The sequence below is a fragment of the Sander lucioperca genome, chromosome 6 (genome assembly GCF_008315115.2).
Source record: "Sander lucioperca isolate FBNREF2018 chromosome 6, SLUC_FBN_1.2, whole genome shotgun sequence".
In the NCBI taxonomy this organism is placed as follows: Eukaryota; Metazoa; Chordata; class Actinopteri; order Perciformes; family Percidae; genus Sander; species Sander lucioperca.
Genome location: NC_050178.1, coordinates 25,804,226 through 25,830,889, shown reverse-complemented (window position 1 = coordinate 25,830,889; position 26,664 = coordinate 25,804,226). Strand labels below are relative to the sequence as shown.

At 40.3% G+C, this 26,664-nt stretch overlaps 1 protein-coding gene across 1 annotated transcript in view; it reads left to right on the top strand.

Annotated features, from left to right (window-relative positions):
- The first annotated feature begins 10,401 nt into the window (after window positions 1–10,401).
- The window catches only part of LOC116062310 (CD276 antigen-like), an 89,105-nt gene continuing 72,842 nt past the window's right edge, over window positions 10,402–26,664 (top strand). Inside the window, exons 1-3 of the mRNA XM_036001830.1 lie at window positions 10,402–10,577; window positions 15,001–15,345; window positions 21,968–22,243. Of these exons, the coding sequence (XP_035857723.1) occupies window positions 10,508–10,577; window positions 15,001–15,345; window positions 21,968–22,243 (691 nt within the window). The 5' untranslated portion in view covers window positions 10,402–10,507. The remainder of the gene's footprint in view (window positions 10,578–15,000; window positions 15,346–21,967; window positions 22,244–26,664) is intronic.

Genomic DNA, 26,664 nt, shown 5'->3' with positions numbered 1-26,664 from the left:
AACTTCATTTCCGACTCATTCTAAGTGTTTACATCTGCTCAAGACTACCCTTAACACTCAAGTAGCTGGAAGTTAAAGGTGCCCTGCCACACATATTTCATTACTTTGTGGTAATGTCTACCATGGACTCAAGCCATTCTATTGTGCTATAGAAAGCCTGCAGGAAGACTTGATTTGTGCCAAGCTCGATTTGTGCCAGTTCTCATTAATATTCAACAAGCTAAGCTGCTTGACTCTGATTGGCTAACAGCTAGCCAATGAGAGCCTGGCTATCAGCATTCTTTACCCATGAGCTCAGGCAACATGATGTCAGACTGACCAACTTTTATAATTGGCCTGATTTCTCCGCTTATTTCTTTTCAGTGGCTAGAGCTGACAGAGGAGGTAGCAGTTCATTTTCACATTCACGACATTCACAAACACATATGGACCTAACATATTTAAAAAATACAAGTAAAAACGGTTTTGTGTGGCAGGGCACCTTTAACGTACGTGGATCTGGAAAAATCTGTGGCGGAACATTACTTAATAATACAGAGTGACTGTAACACTTTCAAATTCCACTTTCTTTACCATCATCTCAACTTTAGTCCTACAAAACATTTGGCATTAAAATGTGTGTATTCCCAACATTCACTTCAAACCTCAGTGGTGTTTCTTCCCACATCATTTCAGTCTGACTATGTCGGGGTACAATGGCGGACTCAAATGCATGACTCAGGATACAGAGGTAAAAGGTAAGAGGATTTATTGTTCGACGAACAACGCAGGCAACGGTACAGAAACGACAGGCAGAAGACGTGGTCAGGAATACAAGCGGTAGGTCTGGTAACACTGGATACATACACAAGAAAACACTGGAAAGAGACACACGAGGAGCTACAACAATCTGAACAAGTGAAACATGGGGGTATATATACACACAGGGGATGGGAAATCAACTACACACAGGTGAATCACATTAGGGCGGGCACAGGTAATCACAAACGGCGGGAAACAAACAAAGGCAGGAAGACAAGGGAAGTGAATGAAGACAAAACAGTAAATGTCAAAATAAAACAGGAAGTCCAAGAAACAAACAGAAAACACAATAAGAGCGGGAACAGGATGTGACAGACTATACACTAATAATAAGGATTCTTTAAAAGCAATAACTAGCTCATGTCAGATTCAGCTGCAGGAGTTTGTCATCAATACCAACCGTTAGAGAAGATCTCAGGTAGAAGTACACATAATACTCTTAGGATTACAAAGGATGGGTGAAATAAAAGTTTGGGGAAATTAGCAAGCAGATAAATTGACAAAGAAGACTGTGTTACGACTGCTGCTGGTACCTTCCCATGTGTTTAACCTTTTCACTAGTCTGGATCAAAGGAAGTCCATTTCCAGGATAATCACCTGACTTCCGGTCCCTCACCTTCCGCTCTCTGCTAATTAACAGAGAACAAGTTGCTTTTTCCAACATCGATCTGTTTCCCCGCAGAGAAGATGGCTGGAGTCGACCTGGAGTTTAATGGTTAGTAGGCCTATTATGAGGTTATTACTAGGGCTGTCAGCATTAATCGCAATGCGATTGAGGGCCGAGCATAATGTGTTAATTTTTTTAAATCGTATTAATCGCATGCCGCCATTTATTAATTTATTTTCACTTCACTCGGCTTTGCGTCGTGCCTAACAGACAACTATTTTGCCGTACTTCCTCGTAACACATCCTGCTGCTGCAGGAATAGCAACGTGGATTTCGGTGCCTCATTCTGGTGCCACTGATATGTCTGCACTTCTCTCTGATGCTCTGAAACAGACGATACAGGAAACAGAAACACCGCTGCATGTGACGCTAGTTAACACTATACTCGACAGCAGCTAACGTTAGCCTACCACTAGCTAGTTAACACTATACTCGACAGCAGCTAACGTTAGCCTACCACTAGCTAGTTAACACTATACTCAACAGCAGCTAACGTTAGCCTACCTCTAGCTAGTTAACACCAGAGGTGGGACAAAGTCATTGTTATGCAAGTCACAAGTAAGTCTCAAGTCTTTGCCCTCGAGTCCCGAGTCAAGTCGAGTCAAAGATGAGGCAAGTCCCGAGTCAAATCACAAGTCAAAACCAACAAGTCTCAAGTCGAGTCCAAAGTCCTACCATTTTCGTTTCGAGTCATTTCAAGTCATTTCAGTTTCAGTGTATGCAATATTAAGAATATTTCCACTGCTTCAAAAGTCATAAGAAAGCCCTTTCTCTCAAGAAACTGAAGTCATATGCTTTATAGCAGTGGTTTTCAAAGTGGGGACGGGGACCCCTGGGTGCTGAGAGGGGATGCTAGGGGGGCCATGGCAAGTTGGCATGAAAAGTATAGCAAAACAAAATAATTGAATAAATTAAATAACTAAAGTAAACCAAATTAAACCAAAAATAAGCTAAACAATATTCCCATTAGTTAAGAACTGCACTATAATAATCTATTGCATCTCTGAACATTACTACTGTAATCGTTATTATTTTATTTTATTACATGGCTTGGTTGAATTCCAATGTAGAATGCGGTCTGTTATTTCTTGATAACAGACCGTTGCCATGAAAAACAGAGCGTTGCTATGGACGCAGTTCGGTTTAGCGGAAGCAATACAATCGTTTTTAAATCAATAAACTCCTTTTTAAATCAATATTTTGTGTCAAAGTATTTATTTGGTAGGTAGCCATGTAATAAGCGGGATAATGTATAGCGAGGCGGTAGTTATAGCGAATACAACCTGATATGAAAAGGGAAGGCCAGGGCTTAATTTGAGCCGGAACACGCCGGAACATGTTCCGGCACCTCCGACGTTGGATCCGGAACCTTTTTTATTGGATCCGGCACCTCCTGTGTCACTATGAAAAATTAGTCGCCTAAATGAAAAAAATAAATTACTGTTTGTGTAGTGTTCAATGTTGTTATCTGTCTTGTTAGTCTTGATTCCCCATTGAAGTTCCACAAAAATCTTGTGTTTGCATTTTCAATGCGTTTTGAGGTGAATTTTCAGGGTAAGACAGAGGGAGGAGAGGGACGGAGGGAGGGGAGACAGAGGGGGGAGAGGGACGGAGGGAGGGGAGACAGAGGGGGGAGGGGAGACAGAGGGGGGAGAGGGACGGAGGGCGGGGAGACAGAGGGAGGAGAGGGACGGAGGGAGGGGAGACAGAGGGGGGAGAGGGACGGAGGGAGGGGAGACAGAGGGAGGAGAGGGACGGAGGGAGGGGATCGGCACTTCAACAGCTCGGCGCTGCACTTGAAGTGACACAAGCGCTTGTGCTGGTTGAGGATAAAAATGTCAAAAAGACAACAAAGTTTGCTTAACTTTTTCAAATACGCTGGCCAGTCGGATCCCAAACAAGCAAAAATCGTTTTTGCCGATCAAGAATGTGGAGACCACGGTGGGTTTTATGTTTTAATTGTCCGATGGATAGTTGCTGCTTCTTTTTTTGAAAACGATCGTTCCAGTGTATTTTTTATTTTTTTTTTACATTTCGCACCGATGCAGTGCACGTTCTGAAATAAAAATAAGCATTGCCCTGATGTAGCTACACACAGCGTTGTTTAGGCTTTTTTAGTCAGAGTCAGAGAAGCATACGTAGGCAGGTGTAATTTTTGTTTTGGTTCCGTTACCTCCAACCCCCGTTTTGAGTCGCCGGATCCACCCCCCATCTGCGCTCCGGGACCTCCCACTTTACAAATTAAGCACTGGGGAAGGCTAATGGTGGATCTACTGTGACTGTGTTATGGTAACGTTACTTTAAAACGGACGTTGACATGATGTTGGCGAGGTTTTCCATCTGAGTGTGCTACACTTATGTACCTCATATAATCAGGGTTCAAAAATCCCTATTTTTGTAAGCATGAACCAGCAAGGGAGACGTGTGTTTACTGTCTCGTTGATACAGTGAATATGCAGCAGCTAGTATGTTACGGTACATACATCCGATAAGGTGCTTAGCATTCGTTCAAAACTTACCTTTCTTTGTGCAACTTCAGGTGTCGAACAAAGTTGGACGTTGTAGCAGCTCCGTCTGTAATCTTCGACCCGCATGTTTTGCAAATTGCAACTCTTTTTTTGTCGACTACCTCGTAATTTTTATAGCCAAACGAAACTATCTTCGGTATCATTTTGCCAACTGGCGCGTTGTTGCTTGTGCTTCATTGGTTGTCTTGCAATGTACCTGCTTAGATGCTGTCGAATCAAAACAACGTGGGACTACAGTGATTGGATGTCGTGCAGGCAGCGCGCGTGCTCTCTGCATGCATACAGGTGGTGCACATTTTTTTTCACAGATGCAGATATACTGAGAGCGACGCGGCCGTGTGAACATTTTCTTCCCCAGTTCATGGGAAGTAGCAAGTCTTCTCGAGTCAAAAGGTGCAAGTCCAAGTGAAGTCACGAGTCATTGATGTTAAAGTCCAAGTCGAGTTGCAAGTCTTTGTACGTTTTGTCGAGTCGAGTCTGAAGTCATCAAATTCATGACTCGAGTCTGACTCGAGTCCAAGTCACATGACTCGAGTCCACACCTCTGGTAGATTCAATCTGAGTGTGAACACTGCCTGATGTTGCTGAGAGATGCATCTGCATTTTGTTATTGTTTTTGAAAGTAACCAACAAAAAGTTAACTTTACTTTTATGCATAGTTTTTAATGTTTGTTTGAACTCTGGCCTCTAGTTTTACAGCCATATGTGTGAAGCTGAGAGTGAAAAGATGGGACTGCTCAAATTCATACGACAGGATGTTATAATGTACTCAAGATCATTTTATTCTATTATTAAAATGATTGAATAGATTTGATGTAGGACTCTATTCTAATTAAACAGCAACACACACAGAGCAGTAGGAGTCTCTAAGTGTACCTGATATTCTGGTTCATGTTTGTGCATTAACATTAACTTTATTTCCAAACAGAAAAGAATGCATTTTGGGGCAGATCTGTGTAGATCAGACACCAAAAATAAATGATGTGTTAGCAGTAAAACTGTGATTGTGCAGCCTGAATATGATCAAGAAAGATTAATTTAATTTCTTTAATATTGTTTTGTCTTTTTTCCTGCAGGTTCAACTCCAGAGCCAAAAGAACATCATTCATTAATGATGGAAGAAAGGCTTTGATAATGTCTGTGTTGCTGGAAACATTTATTTAGTTTTCAGTTATTTTATGCTTGTGTTATATCACAATGTATAGGCTCATTGATTTAGTCTTGTAGTTCTAGTTGATTGTGTAACTGTGTGTAAGACTTGTACAGTATTCCTGTTCCAGAGGTGTGTAGAGCAGAGAGGACCAGATCAACATGATGATGCTCTTATAAGTCTTGTCTTCTTGTATTCAGACATAATTACAATGTTTTCTGTGATGGTTTGAAGTGTGAAATATTGTGTAAAAAAAAAGGTCACTTCATTTAATTTTTTTGTTATTTTATATTGTGTTTTATTACAGTTGTTTGCTCTTTAGACAACCATTTCTTGCTTGTGTATTTAGAAGAATAGTAAAGGCTGAGATGTGGTATTGATCTTCTTATCTAACTCAGTGAGAAAGTGAATAAAGTGCCCTGGTGGGTCACCGGGTAGACCTGGTACTTTAGGCTGAGTCCTCACCACAGTGACTTTGGTTTGAGTCCACCACAGAGCCCTTTGCTGCATGTCATCTCCTGTCTTTCCTGTCTGTCTCTATCACTATCTTTTAGAAGCAGATATCAGAAGCAGAAGAAAAAAGTATTTAGAAAAAAGCCTCTCTGTACTTGTGTTCTTGCACTATTTATGTTGTTAATCAATAATAAAGTGCCTTTATCATTTAAATTTAAAAGTATTCAAATTATACTATTCAAAATCTTTAATAAAACATCAATTTTGACATTATTCTCTGCAGTGTGACTGTTTTTTTAGCTGAAATTTGCATAAAAAGTGATTTAGCTTTACTAGCCCTCACCTGAAACACATAGACTACACTTTGAACACACTGCACTGTTTACATCTTTTTAATAAACTTCCATTTAGATATACATATACATGCTGCTAAGTTACTAAAAATAAAGTGCAGTCCTGGCTGAACCGAGACCTACATACTGAACTAAAATAATCTCCAATCAAATTGTTTGTACTTGATATTGAAATGGTGCAGAGAATATTTTTTACTAACAATGTATTTACAATGTTTATACAGTTAACTATTTTCACATTTGTGTTTACACAGTTACAATTAGCATATTTACATGTTTAATTATTTTAATTCCACCTCTGTGGTTTTCCTCACATTATAACCTCAGTCTAAGTTCTGCTATTGTCTGATTGGTTAGTTCAGTTACATGTGAGTTAGAAACAAGGACGTTTTTTTTTTAACTATTTAGAACAATTCAGTACAGAACAACTTCTCGTAGGAATACTGATTTCGCATTTCTCAAAAATACTAAAATATTCAAAGCGGCAAGGCTCTATTGACAATACATTAAGGTACATACAGCAATCAATACAAATACAATAAAGTACATAGTACATGTATGTAATAACTAATTTAATCATTTTTCACTTCCATTCACTGAGCCTCCCCTGAAACAGTTTGGAACCCCCCCTGGGGAGCCCCGCCTCCCACTTTGAAAACCCCTGGCCTAATGCATTCTTCTGACTGATATGTTTTTAGGACTCAGCAAGCTGTGTCATGAACCATTCGTATAGCTACGAAAAGTAAAGCATTGTTATTCGTATGTAGAAGAAGAAGACGACATGCCTTTAGTTATCCCGCGAGAGGAAATTCACAATTTTCACTCTGTTAGTACAGTTGCACACACATTACACACAGGCCTGAAATACACACACAGGACCTGTACATGCTAAAGGAGAGATGTCAGAGTGAAGGGGCTGCTCCATGAGATGAGCGTGAGTTGGGAGTCCAGTTCCTTGTTGAAGGACACCTTGGCCGTGCCCCTCCAGCTACCGATCGAGGTTTCATACTTTGGTCCATACGGGAATTTGAACTGGCGACCCTCCGGTTCCCAACCCAACTCCCTACAGACGTAGCTCCATCCACAACATGTATTCCACATATGTATTACTGTCAGCACCACATTGACTGCTGCTGTACAGGAGCGTGAACATCCTCTAGACTGGAGGTCAGTGTGGATGTTTGGCTCCTAGTCGGGGAGAGGAGTTCATGTCCCCAAACAAGTTAAGGGGAAAACACAAGTGTTCATGGCCCATGCATGCAAGGAAATAAGATCCAGTATAGTTGCTCTGTATAACTTGTAGCTGTTCTAAAAACTCAGTACTTTTAGGACTGAGGACTTCATTTGTCCAATGATCTGTTGGCATCAGATAAATCTTTAAATGGTACGTCAGAGATTTAGTATTTACATAAAGCTGAAGTGGGACATTAAATCAGTAAATCAGTTTTTTTCCTCATGATTTTTGAGCTGTTGGAGGTAGTTTTTAAATAACTTTAGATTAAGCTATGTGTAATTATTACTGCAGGTGATTGGGTGAATGTGTGGAGACATCCTGTTAGACAACATGCACTTTAAAGGGGTGCTATGCAGTTTTGGCCATTTCTTCGCTGTTTTCTCACTTTTTGCTGGCAGGTTTCTCTATAGAGCTCCCGCTACAGCTTCAGAATAGATATTTGGCAGCTCCTATCTTTACTTGTGTCTGACTCCTCTCTCAGTCAGTCTGCTGTTTCCTCTTTCTCTATTCCTCCGACAATGCTTTCCTAGCATTCTGCTTCTTTTTTGCCGGCTCAGCCATGACGATAGTGTGAAAAACTCCATCACTACCTTGTTAGCCGGTTCCTGAATTGGTGTATCTGTGCAGTGCCGTGAAGCGATTTGTTGCATCGCGAGACCTGATATCACGCCATACTTCCTGACGCTGAGGACGGCGACTTGCCGGCCCAAAGGTGTAAGGGTGGTTTTTCTGCTCACAGGCGCTAGGGGGGAGCGAGACGACCACCATTCAACTTGAAAAAAGTCATATAACCATTCCAATGACGCCGAAGCTGTTCAGTTAAGGTAAATTAAGGTAAAAATTAGTATAGTTCCACTTTAACTCTGCAGAAATTACACGTTTCCTGCAAGACATGAATGTTGCTACACACTGAGAAATCAGACGTGGGTGTTGCAACACATTGCTGTTTTGTAACTGATATTTCTAAGAAATCAAACATCGGTGTGCCGGGTACCTCAGGCCTACTAATTCCTTTGAAAAGGCTAACGTTACCACGAGAAAATATGAACCAGTACATTTGCCTGGATTAAATCACAGTGAGGCTGTTTTATATGTTTTAATTATAGCATATCAGCTTTTCTTTTCTCTTCCGAAGAAAAGTCAATAGCTTTCTTATGCTTAGCAAGCTTGAACCTGTCCTTCACTAACATGTAGCCATTCATTAAAGGTGCCCTGCCACACGTATTTCATTACTTTGTGGTAATGTCTGAAGTTCTACCATGGACTCTGTAAAAAAATTTGTGGAAAAAAAATGCCTTGATTACCTTGTTTCAAGCCATTCTAGCGTGGTATAAAAAGCCTGCAGGAAGACTCAGCTCAATTTGTGCCAGTTCTCATTAATATTCAACAAGCTAAGCTTGGATTGGCTAACAGCTAGCCAATGAGAGCCTGGCTATCAGCATCCTTTACCCAGCGCAACTGGGCAAGCTCATGAATAGTAATGAGCTCAGGCAACACCACGTCAGACGTCAGCTTTTGTAATTGAACTGATTTCTCCGCTTATTTCTTTTCAGTGGCTAGAGCTGACATGCTGATATGGCTGATATGGACCTAACATATTTCAAAAAATACAAGTAAAAACGGTTTTGTGTGGCAGGGCACCTTTAAACAGATAAAACCACAGCCAGTAAAAACATCTTTCTAGTAAAAGACCAGGAGTGACTCAGGTGTGTTAGATCTGCACAACAATTTCCCACCAGTTAAAAAGGCCCCTGATAACTTTTGATTTGGCATCATTAGGCCACTGCAGATGTGTGCGTATGAGGGGTTGTGAGATATTTCTGAGCTTTTCCCCCTTTAGCCAGAGACGGAGCAGAGAATGTGTAAACATTCAGGGCTCTCCTGTTCTTTCTGACCACGGTGTGAAATCTGAAGCAGGAAAAGTTAACCCTCTCCTTGATTTCATGTTGTTTATGGAGAAGGAGAACCAGGAAATGAGTCGGGGGAAATGCAACGCTACCAAGCTACGGCCGAGCGATGTGCGTTGACGCGACATGTAGTTACATTTTTCGAAAGGTGCACATCAGGCTACAGCGTAGGGTCCGTACGTAGCCACTACGTAGATTTTACACAGAAGTATGAATCAAGCTCTACACTTAAAGGTGCAGTAGGTAAGACTTATAAAACTAACTTTCTGTCATATTTGCTGAAACTGACCATATGTTCCAGTAGAACTACATGAAGCAGGTCATTAAAAAAAAATCTGGCTCCTCTGACACCACCTACAGCCTGTAGTGAGATTTGCAAAAATCCACAGCTCCCTGTTCCACCAATCAGGGCCAGGGGGGGTGTCTAACTGCGTGTCAATCACTGCTCATGCACACGCATTCATTCTCCCTTGTGGGGGGAGGGGCTTAGGAGAACGTTTTGGGCTAAGTCCTGGATCTTCACAATCCTGCCTACAGCACCTTTAAACAAACGATCTATGGGAGCGTTTTCCGGAGGAGGAGATGCAGTCTAACTCACAAAACTCCAAAAACGGCCCCTAAACTGAACCAAATAGACCACGGACCCCCAATCGGTAAGACTTTCTCCCAGGGTCGACTATCAGATTTAGGATTTTTTTGGTGTTATATAACAGAGAGTGTATGAAACCTATGACCAAAACAGTTCTACATTCTGTCATTGTATTACTTATGGATGGAATGTTTGTGAAAAAACGATTCCCCTTTTTGCTGCGGACCCCCTGGAGCCCCCTCAAGGACCCCTCGGGGTCCCCGAACCCCACTTTGGGAAACCAATGGTATAGACTTTTTTGCTATCAAAAAGTATTGATCCCACTTTACCTGGTTGGTGATCCTGAACAGCTGTATTTTGCTGCCAACTCACAGTACCTCCTTTCTGTGCAACATTTAGTTAAATAACTTTTATTTTGGAGAAATTGCACCGGAAAAGGTTTTACTTCTGCTGATAAAGTGGTCAGAAGAAGTACAGGCATGTGTGCATTAACATGAATATATAGCTTAATCTTTAGCTCTGTAGTTTTTTTTATAATCACCTTTAATGTTAGCGTGAAGATGAAGAGCTTTTTACAGTTTGCGCACATTATGAGCAGCTCTTGTGCAGAATGCATGAGTCATAGTTATACAGAGATGACGCTTTTATTCTGAAGGATTTGTGCAGGAAGTGGTGCTGTTGTTGCAGCTTGCCTCGAAACCGAAAGTGTTTTCAGCCAATCCCCCCGTTAGGATCATGGATGTAGGTTAGGAGTGTCTCCATCTCCGTTATAAGAGACGTTGTGATGTTAAAGTGATGTTTGATCTTTAGGAGACATCGACAGAGATGGAGCTTCTTCCTCTTCTGTGTCTCTGCCTCCTGACTCGCTCTGGAATCACGTCTGCTCAACTAAACGGTAAGAAAACTGATCATTACACTGAAATAGGCCTATACACCCTATTCGCAAATGTCATTTATTTTTAATTATTTCAATGTAAACATGCAGAGGTCTAGAAACAGAATATTAATCATGCTGCTCAGCTGCGGTCACATTATGTATAATAATATTTAGCACAGATTAACAATATTGTTTATTAACTTTAGATATGGCGTCATTTCTGCAGGTGTGTGTGTGTGTGTGTGTGTGTGTGTGTGTGTGTGTGTGTGTGTGTGTGTGTGTGTGTGTGTGTGTGTGTGGTCCATCTAGTCTAGAAGGTGGGGCATTGATGTGCATTTCGATCTTCATCCGCTGCCTGAAGCTTTCTGTTAAACAGAACTAAAGTAGGAACCACAGTATGTTTCCAAGCAGTGATGGACGAAGTATTCAGATCCTTTACTTCAGTAAAAGTCTTATATTATAACCGGGGTGTCTGGTGGTCGTTCCCTAGGAAATATTTCTGCATTCTGGTATTTTTTTGCAACAATTTGTGCCTTTTCTGCATGCAAATGTCTGTATTTATGTAAATAGTATTATTACTAATTCATTAATCTGCTGCATTGTTCAAAACTTTCTGCAGATTCAAAACATGACGTATTTCTGGATGCTTATTTAGGAATTATGTACATGTTAACAACAAATATTTGCTTGCCACAGCATTCCAACTCTTAGGGCCCTATCTTGCACCTGCGCCCATCTGTGCGCAGGTGGGTTCTCAGGTGCTGCGAGCAAATCACTCCGCCCAAGTAGCAGAGCTTCGCCTTTCTGAGAATATAGTTCCCAGTATGTATACGGTTAGAAGATGGTTGTGTCTCATGTGACCTTGTTATTTGTACACCCTGTGACTATACAAATCACAACATGTAAATAGGAACATGTTGGCGTTATTTAGTCACTTATTGGGAGCAGTAGAATAGATGGAGCCGGTTACCTCCAGGATCTGTGCTAAGGTAGGCTAGCGGTGGGTGCGTCAGACAGAGTTATGACACGCACGGAGATGAGAAGGGTATGTATGGCTTATCTAACTCTGGGGGATACAGTGAATAAGACAAAGTCCCAATAAGTCGGCATGTTCCTTTAAAGAAATACCAGTAAACCAGAGCATGTTTTTCTCCCATCCAGGAATGCTGTGGGGAGTAGCCAGACCCTCCTCCACCGCGCTGTGAAGGAAGGTCTGGCAAAGGGAGACTAGAATAATACTGATGACATTTAGAAGTAAGGGTACTCATGGGGACACAGATCAGAAGTGCTGGTACTCAGTTCTGGTGAAGTACTACTGGCCCGTTTCAGACACTGATCCAACCGTAGAGAAGGTAGAGCAATGATGTGATGCAGACAGAACACTATTTCCAAGAATCTCTAACTCAATCTAACTTTGGACTCTTGTATCACTAATGATGAAATATGATATTTTCACAACATGACACGTTTGTGTTTGTGTGCACGTGCATGTGTGTGGGCGGGCCTAGGCTGCATCCTGTTGTGAGACGTTGGGCTGTTGATGTGCATTTCCAAGAAACCCTTTATATCCTCTGCCTGAAGATTCTTCTTTTTTTGGCCTACCTACCTACATACCATAATACACCACTCAGTGAAGCCAGCACTGTGTGAATAGCAACATGTACGTATAGTATTCAGATCATTGTCAAACTCTGTCTTTTTCTTATTTGTATTTTTTTATTAACAGACACAAGCACTGCAGCTGTTCTTTGTTTCTGTCCAGGAAGTGAAAGTCATAGTAGTAATCTTTCTGCCGTAGAGAAGAGACTTCTGTAATTCTTCCACCAGCTCCACTCTGAAGTTCATATATAATCACATTATTGGAAGGTCACAATATGCAGAGAGAGAGAAAAAGCCTTTTAACAACCGAGTTGATGTTCGTCATTGCTTGGGAAAAATAGAAAGAGTTCAGTGTTATTAATTATTCATGAGTGTGGTGTGATTCCTGTATACAAAGTAATGACGTTATTATGTGGAAGATTGACCTCCTCTTAGAATAGATGGATTGAAGCAAATGTATTAAAAATGAAGTACAAATTTCTTAACAACTCTCAGCTACAATACAATTTTTGGTTTGCAGTTCATCGTTCCAAAGTAGTAAGTCTTCTGTTAGGTTGTTAGGGATGTGACGGGGTGGGTCAGGCCAGGCTTTATGTCTGTTCACAGACCCTTTGTATTATTAGATTGTAGTCGATTCAGTGGGAGCCCTCTCCCTGAGTGTAGTTTAGAGCAATGTTTATCAAACTTTTTCAGACCAAGGACCACTTACCCAATGAAAAAATCTCACGGACCAACTAACTTCCAAAGCATCCCCAAAAACAATAGGCCTCAACAATACATTACCAATTACAGCCAAATTAAATGACAGTATTAACAAATAGCCATGTTAATGAGGAATAATGGTTAAGCTGAGACATCAGGGAAGCAATGTCTGTCTGAAGCATAGACCATATTAACAGTCTATGGTCTGAAGCCATCGATCCATCTTATCAGTTAACAGGTTACCCCAAACGTTACTCCTCTGTATTTCCTTCAAATGTCACGCTGATTATTTGTGATGTATTGGCGGCAGTGTCGCAAAACGGTCGGCTTCATTGCTGAAGTCCAACAACACAAAAAAAAAACAGCCAATTCAAATAATAATGTTTGAATGTTTGAATTTACTTATGAGTGTATTTCTTTTGAAAACATCACATCTATGCTCCTCACTGTCAGGCTTTGGAGTCTCTGGCAGGCAGTTTGAGATCTCCTCACCATGGACCACTCTTTAGAAAATACTGTTTAGAGCAGTGGCCTCCAACATGTTCCTGTGAAATGAGCTCAACTACTAACCCTCCATCATGCTCCTAATGTGTTCAGCTGAACTGAGTTTAAACTGGATAAAAGTGGAATTTTTCATGCAAGTCAAGACGCATCATGTTATTTTCAGGAATGTCATTCAGCCGTTGTGTTCAGGTGTTCCCCCCTATGTGATCAAGAAAGCCACCCTGATCACTCTATGTGACCTGTGCAAAAGTTGATTGCTCAATCAAAAGAATGAACTCGTATTTCAAATGTAAATAAATCCATCAATGAATAAATCATTGTCATCAAAACATGAGGTTTCTTTATCATTGCTTAGACCTAGACAGTCAAAATGAAAAGACATCTTGTCTAATGACAGTGTACTCTGAAAGTGTGATAGTTACCCACTCTGATATTGTCCAGTGCTAACATTGTATATTTAGGCAGCTAAATAGTATCCGTGTCAGTCACTATACTTTCTCATTGTATGTACACACCAGTCAACCGCAGATACATAAAGAAAGCTTGTACAGAAAAACATACATCAAAATGATCAGGAAATACTGTACAATATGTGCAAGAAATAAGAAAATATGCTGCAAATATATCAACATCATGGGTCATCCAATCTCCTCTCTGTCTGGCCACAACATTTTAACGACATCACACCTGATATCCTCCCTTTACAGTGTAATGAGGGAAATATATCTTTTGGCCAACGTGACATCATGAGTTCACGTAAACATACACGCCACTTTCTAAAGCCAAGTGGCGTGTTATCTGTACGCATTTGTCTACGCTGTATACAGCGGACGGGTTGGGTTTAGGAAAAGAAGAACAGGACGGTTGGGTTTAGGAAACGTGACACGTGGTACATGATCCCCGGTCTCCTGGGTGAAAGTCCTGTGTTTGACCCATCCACCACCCCAACCAACCTCCCTATGCGGATTTTCGGCCTTTCATCCTACTCGCTTCTTGGCGTAAATTGACACGCAATCGCAAGGTAATGTAAGTCAATGGAGGCCAAACGGCGTTGATAAACACGCTAAAAAACGATTATGCGCCTTGATAACACGCCAAAATGACATACGAATTGGCGTGTCATACATACGCCACTTATTGAGATCAGTCTGCGTTTGGCGTGACGCAGCCACCCCCTACAACACTGCTGTGATATTCTCACCTGTTTGCGTTTGGTTGCTCTAAATTGTGAGGAAGTTGTATTGTTCCTCTCTATCTATCTGACAACTTTTACAACAAAACCACATACCTGTTATGTATCTAAGATATGTGTGACAGGTTATTGTGATTGTTGGTTGCTCTATTTTGCATGTAGGGATTTACACAATGAACATGTGTATAATTGCATTTCAGAAGTAATGTGATTCAATAGCAAATTAATGCAAACTATTTTCATCTGCATGGCTTACTCAATGCATGTTGTGCCACAGCAATGATAAATGACTATAGTCATGTTAACAACTGACCAAATGTTCATATAAATAGTCATGTTTGACAAAGTTTAATAGTTATTCGACGATTGTGCCAAAGCGATTGAAAACTAACTTAATTACTCTGCACGTAAACATACTGAAAAATACATGATTTTATCTTTCAGGGCCACCGTTGATTAAAGTGGAACAAGACAGAGATGTGGTGTTACCCTGCTCTCTCAGCACCAAGGAGAACATTGCATCAGGTGTCTTTGACTGGAAGAAAGTTGCTCAGAAAGATGCTGCTGAGAAGGAGGTGTTCCTGTATGACAAAGGCAAACATTACAACGACGGCCGAGATGGTCAGAGTGAGCAGTTCAAAGGTCGAGTCTCTCATTTTCAAGATGAACTGAAACACGGCAACGCCTCCATAATCATCAGAAATACAAAGATATCTGACAGTGGAAACTACACCTGTTATTTTCCCCATCTTCGGCCACCTCAAACATTCTACATTGAGCTAGTTGTTGGTGAGTATTTTTATTAAACAGTTAAAGTTTAATGAAGACTATTTCTGTGTAACTGTTTGTCAAGTTGATCATTCTTTACAAGCACTAACTGTTTGTTTTTTTGCCTTTTAGATCCTACCTTAATCTCTTAGGGCTCATTTTGATTATGTACATTTCTGCCTCTTGATAAAGACACATTTTAATCTGTATAATACCAGAACACAAGGAACTGATGTATGTAAATGACATCACTGTTAAACAAACACTCATCAGGTTTCATTAGGTGTGTTGATCTCACTTCAGGCTCTGAAAGAGCTGCATTGATCAAATATTTAACATAAAAAATGGAAGCTTTCTTATTTTTTCCCCTTTCAATTCCTATTTTAAATGCAGATAATCAGTGATAATAAGAGCCATCAGGCTGAATTTCACAGGATCTCTTCTTTAACTTGTCTGTAATGTTTGTACAAAGTTTTATGTTGAAAGACTGAAGTGGCTCTGAGATATTTAAGAAAGTGCAATACAAAGTATCTCCAGCAGAGGACTCTATAGAGCTCTCTAAAACTTTTTAAAAGTTACCAAATCATGTTAATAAATCTCTTAATGATTCTGAAAACATGTCCCTAAGAGTTAAACACTATTCTATAAAACTATAAAAATATGTCCTTAGCATTTAAATAAAGATTTATACATTTATTATTGCTGAATATCGCCTCCATAAACATATAAATAAAGTTTCTCTGTTCTGTTGGTGTCCCGCTACCACGGAGAGTCCAGCTACATTAACTTCCATATATGGTCAAGCAGGTAATTTAATTGGCTACAAACTCACCGTGTTTTCACGGTGCTGACTTACCATTGGATGAAACTAGCTGTCAATAAGACATATGTGGAGCTCACGTGGGGATGCTCTCCTATGATTGGCTCTTTGAGTTAAAAGTCCGGTAGGTACGTCACTTTAGATCGTAGAAAGATGCGGATTGGTTTATTTTGTTTCGGGGCGTTTTTCTGTTGTCAGAGATACTGAACATCATTGGTCAGAGGTTCTGTCAAAACTTTAAATGAACTGAAAATATGTTATTTTGAAAGTCTGTCGAGCGGCGCTAAAGCTAGACGAGGAATATAATCGACTTTTATTCAGGTTATTTTGACTTCCGCTTGAACTCAAACGAGGTAAATTTAATCGGTGGACTTTTGTTATTTAAAACGAGCCCCCGTTTGTTTATAAATGTCTCTTTTCGACCGTTAAATACATTTTAACTGCGGCTAGACAGGAGAGAAGGTAAGTTGCTAACTGTGTACTGCCGTAAAGTAAGACGCTACTGTTGTGATGTCGCAAATCCTGTAATTAGATTCTAAAATCCGTTGAAACAACGACCAGTTAAGGTTTCAAACGAGGTATAATATGTCTGTATTGACTTCCACAGTCACCATGAAAATATGTTTATATTTATTTAATCACTTTTACATGTAAACCTCGGGTCGCTTGCAACCTCCGCGCTTTATAACATTAAAAGACAGAAGAGATGAAAACATCCCAGGTGAGTTCTGATTTTAATAACGTTATCTGTGGTAGCTGTTTGGTTCCACAGACCTGGGGCCTGTTTCACAAAACCAAGATAAGGGATTAAGCCGGGATTTATCAGTTATCCTGGATGATTTAAGCCTTGACTCGGTTTCACGAAAGTGGAGGCTCATAAATCACCATGGAGATTTATTCTGTGCAGCTAGCCTGCTCCCGACCAGGCTAACAGCCAGGATTTATTAATCCTGGAGCCTTTTCTGATCACCCAGCAGTGGTTTTACCCTTTTGTTATCAGCTGGATTAAAATACAACAGGTGCATATTGCTGTTCATTTAAGTACTGTTATTATTTAAAGTTGGGACCATAATTGTTTTTAATAATTATTCATGTGACAGTCATTGTTACTGTTATATTGCTGTATGAAGACTGCTGTTCATATTGTTGTTAGAAGATTATTAATATATTATGACAGTTGTTGAGATAATTAGAAAAGGCTGATAACATTTCAAATGTGTTTTAAATGAAGTCTGTTACTAAGGGCAATACATACAACGCTGTACATTTCTATAGTTGACCAATGCACCTTGAATTATTTTAATTGATTATTTTTTTTTAATTCTTTAACAATAAGGATCATGTTTGTTCCTCTTCCTCTTGTGCATTGTATTTGGATTTCTTAACACACAATTTGTGTTGTCCAGTAAACTGGGACTATAATTTGGGAGGATTGTACTGTATTTAAAGAACATATCCTAATTGTACAATCCTCCCAAATTACAGTCTTAGTTCACTGGACCAGTAACTATCTAGTGATGTAGGCTACTGTACATTCATGTAACAACAGGGAGAGGACACCTCAATGGTTTTTGCTGGTTATGTTTTGCTGGGGGGGGGAATAACTGATGAATATACTCTGTTCTATTCATGTTTACAGTGTGCATGGAATTTATCACTTAATTATCTTTATAGTTTCTAGATTTTAGAGTCCAATTTCTTCAGTGTCTTTATTTTCTATGTCCACAAGGGAGCAAGGAATATAATATGTAGAGAAGGAAACTCGTCCTCTATAAAAAATTAAAAATAAAAAAACGCGAGAAAAAGCGTGGCAGATAATAGCGGACCGACTGAATGATAGTCTAAAAATATATATTTATGAATTACTGCTCTAAACTGAAACCATTCAATGAGTCACTGTCATTTGCAAAAACAAACAGTTGTACACTTTGCATTAAAAGCGAGCAGTGGAAGTTAATATGACAGGGAATTTATATTTTAGCCCATGAGAGAGAGGGAGGAACAGTGAAAGAGATATTTACGCATCATACTCTAGCATTGTAGAAAATTGATCTTCATGGTAAATTTCCTGACTAACATTATCTTCTGCTTACTTTTAAGGCAAAGAGTACAACTGTTAATTTGTGCAAATGATTAGTAGCCTAATCCTTGAATGGAATGATTATGGCGGTTTCAGTTCCAGTGTTGGGAGTAACGCGTTACAAAAGTAACGCAATTACAGTAATGTATTCCTTTTTGCTGTAACGCAGTAATATAACGCATTACTAATTACATTTCGGTAATATTATACTCGTTACAATCTCAGTAACGCGAGTTACAACGCATTTTAACGCAACATTTAGTGGTGCATTGGTTTTCTAAAGAATTCACCAACACCGCGACACATTTCTTCACAGGAAAAAAAAAAGCCGTATTATTTTCCTGTCGCTGTATTCGATGGTTGAGATGACTGCAGAGACAGATACATTTGCGAGATGGATATTATTTTCAGGAGTTATTACGCTGCGTTGAAGTGAGCTGTCCTGTTTCTGTTCCCGTGGTCAGAACCAGAGACGGTACGGACAGCATGTATGTCCCAACAGGTGACGGTACGTCGGCTGACAGATATAAACATGTCGGGAATTAATGTTGAGGCTTGCTACACGTAAATATCATTGCATTTTATCAGCCGTGGAGAGTAACTCTGCCTGTAGTGGAATGGCTTCGATTGACGACCAAAAGCGCTTGTCTTTTACTGTGACCATTTACTGTTCAATATGTTGCAGTTTTACAAACAAGAAAGTGAACAACTTGAGCCTGACAGACATGTTGCATCCTGGTAGCATCTCAGTAAGCTAGCAAGAGTAGGCTACACAACAGACAACTTCCGTGTAGCCTACTTCAAAATAAAAGCACTTCCTGTGACGCTTCGCAGTAAAACTAAATTACTGTTAAATAAGGTTGTGTAGGCTACCTTTTCACAAATCAGCTGTAAATCAAGTACTGTAAATAATGTAAATAGTGAGTTTTAATCACACTATAAAAAGAACATTTCCTTTAGAGTGTTTTAAACTAAACAACATGAATTTCTTATTCAAGTGCTATAAACAAACATTTTACAACAATGCCATACTTTTAATTGAGTATTTTCATTTTCTCCTACTTGCCTATTATACGTTTTACTTATCTATTTTTTATAGCTTTAGTTACTTTGCATATTTATATTAATTATACAAAATATGAATAATCTGTGATGTATTAAAGTGGATAAAGAGGAGACTTTATTGATCCGGTGGTGAAATTAACAAGCTAGCTGCCAAATCAAACTTCCCCTGTTATTTTGGTGAAAGTAACTCAAAAGTAATGCAAAAGTAGTGTAACGCATTACAATTCAGAGACAGTAATATTGTAATATAACTAATTACTCTCAAATGACAGTATCTAGTAATCTATAATGTATTACATTTTGGAAGTAACTTGCCCAACACTGTTCAGTTCAGAGCAGTGGTCAGTTAATGTTTATGTTTAGGCTGCTTACGCATTCAGTCGGTCCGTGATCGTCTGATACGCTTTCTCTCGCTGTTTCATTACAGCAGCTGTGTTTCTTTTCTTTTTATACAAATAATGTTTTTCACGTCATCATACTTCCACAAGAAGCTGCTGCTCACTCTGTATAAAGTATGTACAATGCGTATTCTCCATTTTAGCATCAGTAAATCTGTGATCGACCTCGCGGTCTTTTGAGGAAAGCCGTGGACGCGCATCTATCAGAATTACTTCAGCCTGGCTCAACCTAGTCTCTCCTCCTCAGCCTGACTAGACCTAGTCTCTCCTCCTCAGCCTGACTAGACCTAGTCTCTCCTCCTCAGCCTGACTAGACCTAGTCTCTCCTCCTCAGCCTGACTAGGCCTAGTCTCTCCTCCTCAGCCTGACTAGGCCTAGTCTCTCCTCCTCAGCCTGACTAGACCTAGTCTCTCCTCCTCAGCCTGACTAGACCTAGTCTCTCCTCCTCAGCCTGACTAGACCTAGTCTCTCCTCCTCAGCCTGACTAGACCTAGTCTCTCCTCCTCAGCCTGGCTAGACCTAGTCTCTCCTCCTCAGCCTGACTAGGCCTAGTCTCTCCTCCTCAGCCTGACTAGGCCTAGTCTCTCCTCCTCAGCCTGACTAGACCTAGTCTCTCCTCCTCAGCCTGACTAGACCTAGTCTCTCCTCCTCAGCCTGACTAGACCTAGTCTCTCCTCCTCAGCCTGACTAGACCTAGTCTCTCCTCCTCAGTCTGACTAGACCTAGTCTCTCCTCCTCAGCCTGACTAGACCTAGTCTCTCCTCCTCAGCCTGGCTAGACCTAGTCTCTCCTCCTCAGCCTGACTAGACCTAGTCTCTCCTCCTCAGCCTGGCTAGACCTAGTCTCTCCTCCTCAGCCTGACTAGACCTAGTCTCTCCTCCTCAGCCTGACTAGACCTAGTCTCTCCTCCTCAGCCTGACTAGACCTAGTCTCTCCTCCTCAGCCTGACTAGACCTAGTCTCTCCTCCTCAGCCTGACTAGACCTAGTCTCTCCTCCTCAGCCTGGCAGCCTTCGTGAAACTCACCAAGCCAGGATGCTCAGATTAGTCTAGGTCAAGCCTCGCTTTATCAGTTATCCTGGATTTATATATTCTGCTTTTGTGAAACAGGCCCCTGATGATCCACAACGTCCTCACTTGGTTCTACTAACGTTAAACATTACATTATTTGTGTGTGTGTGTGTGTGTGTGTGTGTGTGTGTGTGTGTGTGTGTGTGTGTGTGTGTGTGTGTGTGTGTGTGTGTGTGTGTGTGTGTGTGTGTGTGTGTGTGTGTGTGTAGGGTCTAATGTTGTGTTGTATTAGTGTGTGTGTAGGGTCTAATGTTGTGTTGTATTAGTGTGTAGTGTAGGGTCTAATATTGTGTTGTATAAGTGTGTGTGTGTGTGTGTGTAGGGTCTAATGTTGTGGTGTGTGTGTGTGGTCTAATGTATTGCACAGATTACAGATAACGTTACTAGGGCAACGAAGTGCAGTTTCGGGAATTTTAAGAAAGCAAATATTCTGTACCTAGGCTACATTATAAGTACAATACATGCTACTAGTTAGACATTATAAACAGAATAAATAGCTGGAGGTATGATTATGAATACATCACTTAAAAGTGGAGACATTTATACAACAACGTCAGTTTTAAGTTTGTGTAAATGTTAATAATTCAAAAAGGTTTTTAAAAAATCTTCCTTTTTACAATTTTTATGATTGTGATTAAACATTGTGTTTATTGTGTATTGGTCAATTTTCATTAATCCTTATGAAAAAAAGAGTCAGAATTTGACTCATCCAAGACTTGTTTGCTTGTAGTGCTTTTGTTTCTCCTTGTTCCTCGTGATAGATAGAGAGATAGAGATAGATAGATAGATAGATAGATAGATAGATAGATAGATAGATAGATAGATAGATCATTTATTCATCCCCATGGGAAATTCAATGTCCCAGTAGCTTAAAGACATCACACACGACATACACATACATCATAAACAGGATGATAAAATAACAACTCCATATGAATAGCATGGACAATAAAAGAAAAGATACTAAATAACAAATCCACAGTAATGTACTAAGGGATGTATAAGCATGAGAGGCCAGCAGTGACAGGGCAGGGACTGACCCTGTCATTCACTATGTATGGTAAGGTGCTCTATGAGAGGGGGTGTACACTGTTTTTACTCTCACACTGTAATTCCCATAGTCAAGAAAATAGATGAAAACACCCCAATATCAATGTTTTAATGCTTTGATTGTCCTCTATAGTTACAGTTGTTCACACTGTGTTCACAGGTGCAGCTCCAAAACCATCCGTGGCAACACTTGATGAAACAAAGGACTGGTCACTGCTACAGTGTGAAGTTCATGGCAATCCAGAACCTGAAGTAGAGTGGCAGGACAGTGCTGGAACCAAACTTCCTGCTGAGAAGCCACAGGTCAAACAAATAGGAAACATTTTCTACATCACTCTCAACGTAACCGTAACCAAGAGCGACCGCTACCGCTGTGTAGCAACACAGGAGACAATCAGCCATCAGATTTCTGCTGAGACCTATGTGCAGATAAGTGGTAAGATTCTTCCTCATTCTGATTTTATCTGTGAATAATCTCAAAAATGTGTGTGTGAAGGGGAATTTACTCAAAGCAGTTCAGACTTAGATGAAAACACATCTGTTTATGTTTAATTTCTACAAATGGTGGTGCTGGTTCAACTATCACCAGAGAAAAGAGAAAGAATAAGAGGAGAGAATAAATAACAGCACTGATGGTTAAATATTGAGATCAGTCTGAACTAAGGCACACACACACACACAGACAGATTTCTGCCAGCTGTATGGTTAATACATCAGTTGTTTGTGCTGAAACACAAACTGCAAAAACTTTATGGTCAAATTCACAGATTTAATAGAGAGAAAAATGAACTTTGTCATCAGTCTGAATTCCCCTCTTAGGAGCATATGTACATCTTTCATCTTTGTGATCATATTTAACTCTGATTATACACTATATACGTGATACGTTCACATTTACAGAATTCAATTCACATTTATTTATACTAGTGTCAAATCGTAACAGGAGTTATCTCAGGACACAGAGACCCACCAATCCCCCCCCCAAAGAGCATTTGGTGCAGCTGTGGTGAGGAGAACTTCCTCTTAACAGATAGAAACCTTGGACAGACCCTGACTCTTGGTGGGGGGAGAGGTTTACAGTTACATTTACTGTCTGTAGAGATGTTCCAGAGGAAGATTCTGAGGACAGAAATGATGAACATTGAGAAGTGCTGTGCAGCGTCAAGAGTGACACTAACCCCTAATTTCCACCAGGCGTGTCTGCGCTCGTCAATGCTTTATAATCCACCAGCCGCACCACGGCGTGTCCCAGAAGCGTGCATGAAGCGGCGCTCCACTCCGCTAAAGATAGGCGCCAGGTCTATTTTCACATGAGCCGCGGGGCGTTCAAACAGCCGGGCAGGAAGTGAAACAGCGACAGTATCCAGTCAGTTTACCAACCCCCCCCCCCATTATGGTATGTCTCCTCTACAACATCACAGATGACGGGAGATTCATCATGGAGGTGGAGAAACATAATAGACCCCACAAATCCCTTTTTATAAAGACAACGCCAGAAAAGAGAAGACATGGAGTTTAATTACAGGAGTACTTGGAGTGGAAGGTAGATACTAGCTTAATAGACATGGGATTGTTCTGTAAAGTTCTTGTAGAGGTAAAGGTAGATACTAGCTTAATAGACATGGGATTGTTCTGTAAAGTACTTGTAGAGGTAAAGGTAGATACTATCTTAATAGACATGGGATTGTTCTGTAAAGTTCTTGTAGAGACGATATAATCTGTGAGTCAGGCAGCAAGACGCTCCTCTTCTGAGACGCGCCCGGCGTGGTGCGTTGGAGGACGGAACAAAACCTGAACGCAGCACAGACACGCCCAGTGGAGAATCAGAGTTATACTATCAAAACACAAGTTATTCCATATTACACCACAGAGAAAATAATACCCAGAACTTGTTTACTTCTCTTCATCACTGTACAGACTGAAGGTCAGCTCTGATTCTGAGACTCTTCTCTCTACAGTTAGTTTCTTCTTTCCAGTTGAGATAAGACCTGTTAAATACAGTTAAGTTATATGTCACTAAATAATCTAATATTGATCAAAGTTATGGCAATAATAATGTTACACTTAATGGCCAAGTTATGTCTGTTAGTCAGCATATTACCGCTCGCTCTAAACAGTATGAATACATATTACTCTTAAACTAAAATATTCTGCATACAGCATCTAGAAAGACAAACAGAGCAGAACTTTCTGTACTTTTACATCGTGTTACTAACTTAGTTTAATATTTCACCTGATCCATTAAAACTGATTTCTTGTAAGTTTTGCTGCAGCTCGTGATGCTGAAATAATTTCCATGTTTGTATTGTTGATGTTCTTCTCTGATTGGACGCAGCTACAGATGAAGCTATATAGAAGTTACTTTATAATTTAGTAAAACTTCACACAAAGTAAAATATTAATAACCAGCTGTTCCAACCTGATCCTGAGGATCAACATGAAAACACCTCATGAGGGAGATTTAGTGACTGAAGTCAAAGAATCAGAGACATTTCTGAAACATTAAAACAGGGTGTAACACATTAATGTAACAGTGTTTCTACCAAAATATGCTGAGGCTCTGAAATCTGGATGAGCTGTAATCAGATTAATAAGAGTGTAAGTCCATGTCCATTTATCTAGTTAATACTGCCACCTAGTGGGAATTCAGTACAGAGAGGGATTTATTCATTGTTGTTGCAAACTGCAGTATTTCAGCTGAGTCACATTTATCACACAAAGAGAATAATGACACTCAAAGATGTAGGTATGATTTTAGTTATTGATGATTTTATTATTTTATTTCTAACTAGAAACTAAACTCACTGTAACTCTAAATATCTCCAGTGATGGTTCCTGGTAATAGTTTGATACCATGGAGGTAAATAAAGTTGTTCCTGGACAAAGTAAACTTGTTATTAGGACTTGTTGCTCTGCAGTGAGGGTCCCAGATGATAAACATGTTCTTTACACTTCATTCACTGCAGCAGAGTGTTGGTTCATTAAAAGAAGAACTAACTGAAAACACAGCATTAGGTTTTAGACTCAAAGTGACAACACGGCGTATTAAGCCCTATTAGCACTGGGTTAGTATTACCTGGTGACTTCTAGTCATTGGTGATCATTACGGAGGTTGTCTGTGATCTTAATCACGTGTGAATCGACCATGTCTGTTATTTGTCAAGGAAAAATTCCCCCACAAATGACCTACCATATTTCACCAGACTCTACTGGGCCCGGCCCAAAACCATATGGAACCCCGACCTAAGTGCGGTGCGGCAGCCTCGCCCTGGCAAACATTTTTTTTTTCTCCCTCAACCGTTATTGTGCGGCCGTTAAGTTTTATTCACAGTTTATTAATATCTGACGCTGTCCAAACTGCTCCAAATTCTAAACCCAAGTTCACTGGGTACCCAGGAAGTCACGTGTGAAGTAGATCAGATGAACAGTTCATGAGACATTTAAAAGACAACGGACACACACACACACACACACACACACACACACTCACACTCAGAGGGTCCTTGATTTATAGTTAGATATAGACTAGAGAGTTTATAAAAGAAATCAAAATAACGACAGTGCTTTGTAATTGTATTTTAAGTGCGTTGGTAACATGTGGGCGACACCTAATAGTTAGTGTGCCAAAAGTAATCCAGTACATCTATCAGTTTATCTTGATATCTTTAATGATACATTGACGTTGGTAGAAGGTATAGCTATCCAGCTAAAAAGAATTCTTCATATTACTAGAGTGGAATGGAATATATTGTCTACATAATGGACAACACATTTCATGCGATCCAATTGCATGATTTATTTATCTTTTCAGCATGACAAATTTTGTGTAAAAACTTGGTGTGGGAAGTGTCTCTACGTATATTGTCTGTTTCCATTGTGTTCACAGGTACTCTACAGCTATCTGTCAAGATTGTTAGTGAAACTAACGACAGGGCTCTGCTGCAGTGTGAGGTTCGAGGTGCTTCTGCAGACCTTAGAGTGGAATGGCAGGACAGTGCTGGAAACCAACTTGCTGCCAAAGAGCCCCAGCTGTCAGAAAGAGGAGGAGGCGACGACGTCACCCTCCAAACTACTGTGACCAAGACCGGTCACTACCACTGTGTAGCCTCACAGAAGAAAAGCAACCATACCATTTCTGAGGATACTTTTGTGCATATCAGTGGTGAGGTTTTTATATTCAAGATATAATTATTGTTTGTGTGTTATACATTTTTTTTAAGTTTTGATAAAGATATCTGCAGTAGTTGAACATTTTTCAAACTGAGTGAAACCTTCACACTGAGGTTCTGAATGAGAGGATCTGGAGGGAAATAACAGAACTGGAGTTTGGAATCCTTTTTTAGTTGAGTATGAACGGTTACTAAAACACACCCAGCTGTTGTGTCCAGTCCTAGCTCGCTGTAGCTAACGTCTGGGTTGTCAGTGTTGTTGTGCTGTATTCACACAAACTGCAAGAACACAAACCGTCAAGCAATATTTTGGAAAGGGGGGCGTTGAGGTGCCCTTGGGGGGCGTTTGTTTGAAAGCTAGTTTAAACCAAAGATTCCCAATAACAATACATGTTTACTCTTTAAACTACTGAACCAGTGGTCTGCTCCATTAAAAGCTGCCAGTTGACGTCACTGTGACTGGACCAGACGGGGATCAGAACTCTTCCTCTCTTCTGTTCTTCTGTCAGCTTTGTTTGGTGCAGCTCCGTGCTGCCTTCACGGAAACGGGACGTCTGAGCATCAACTTAAATGAGCTCCGTGCTTCAGCGTGAAGCTGCGTTCAGATAAAAAAAAAGGGGAAAAAAAGCAATCACCGCAACGTCCTGTTGTGTTCTTTAACCCCCCCAATGTAGCACAAGTAGACTTT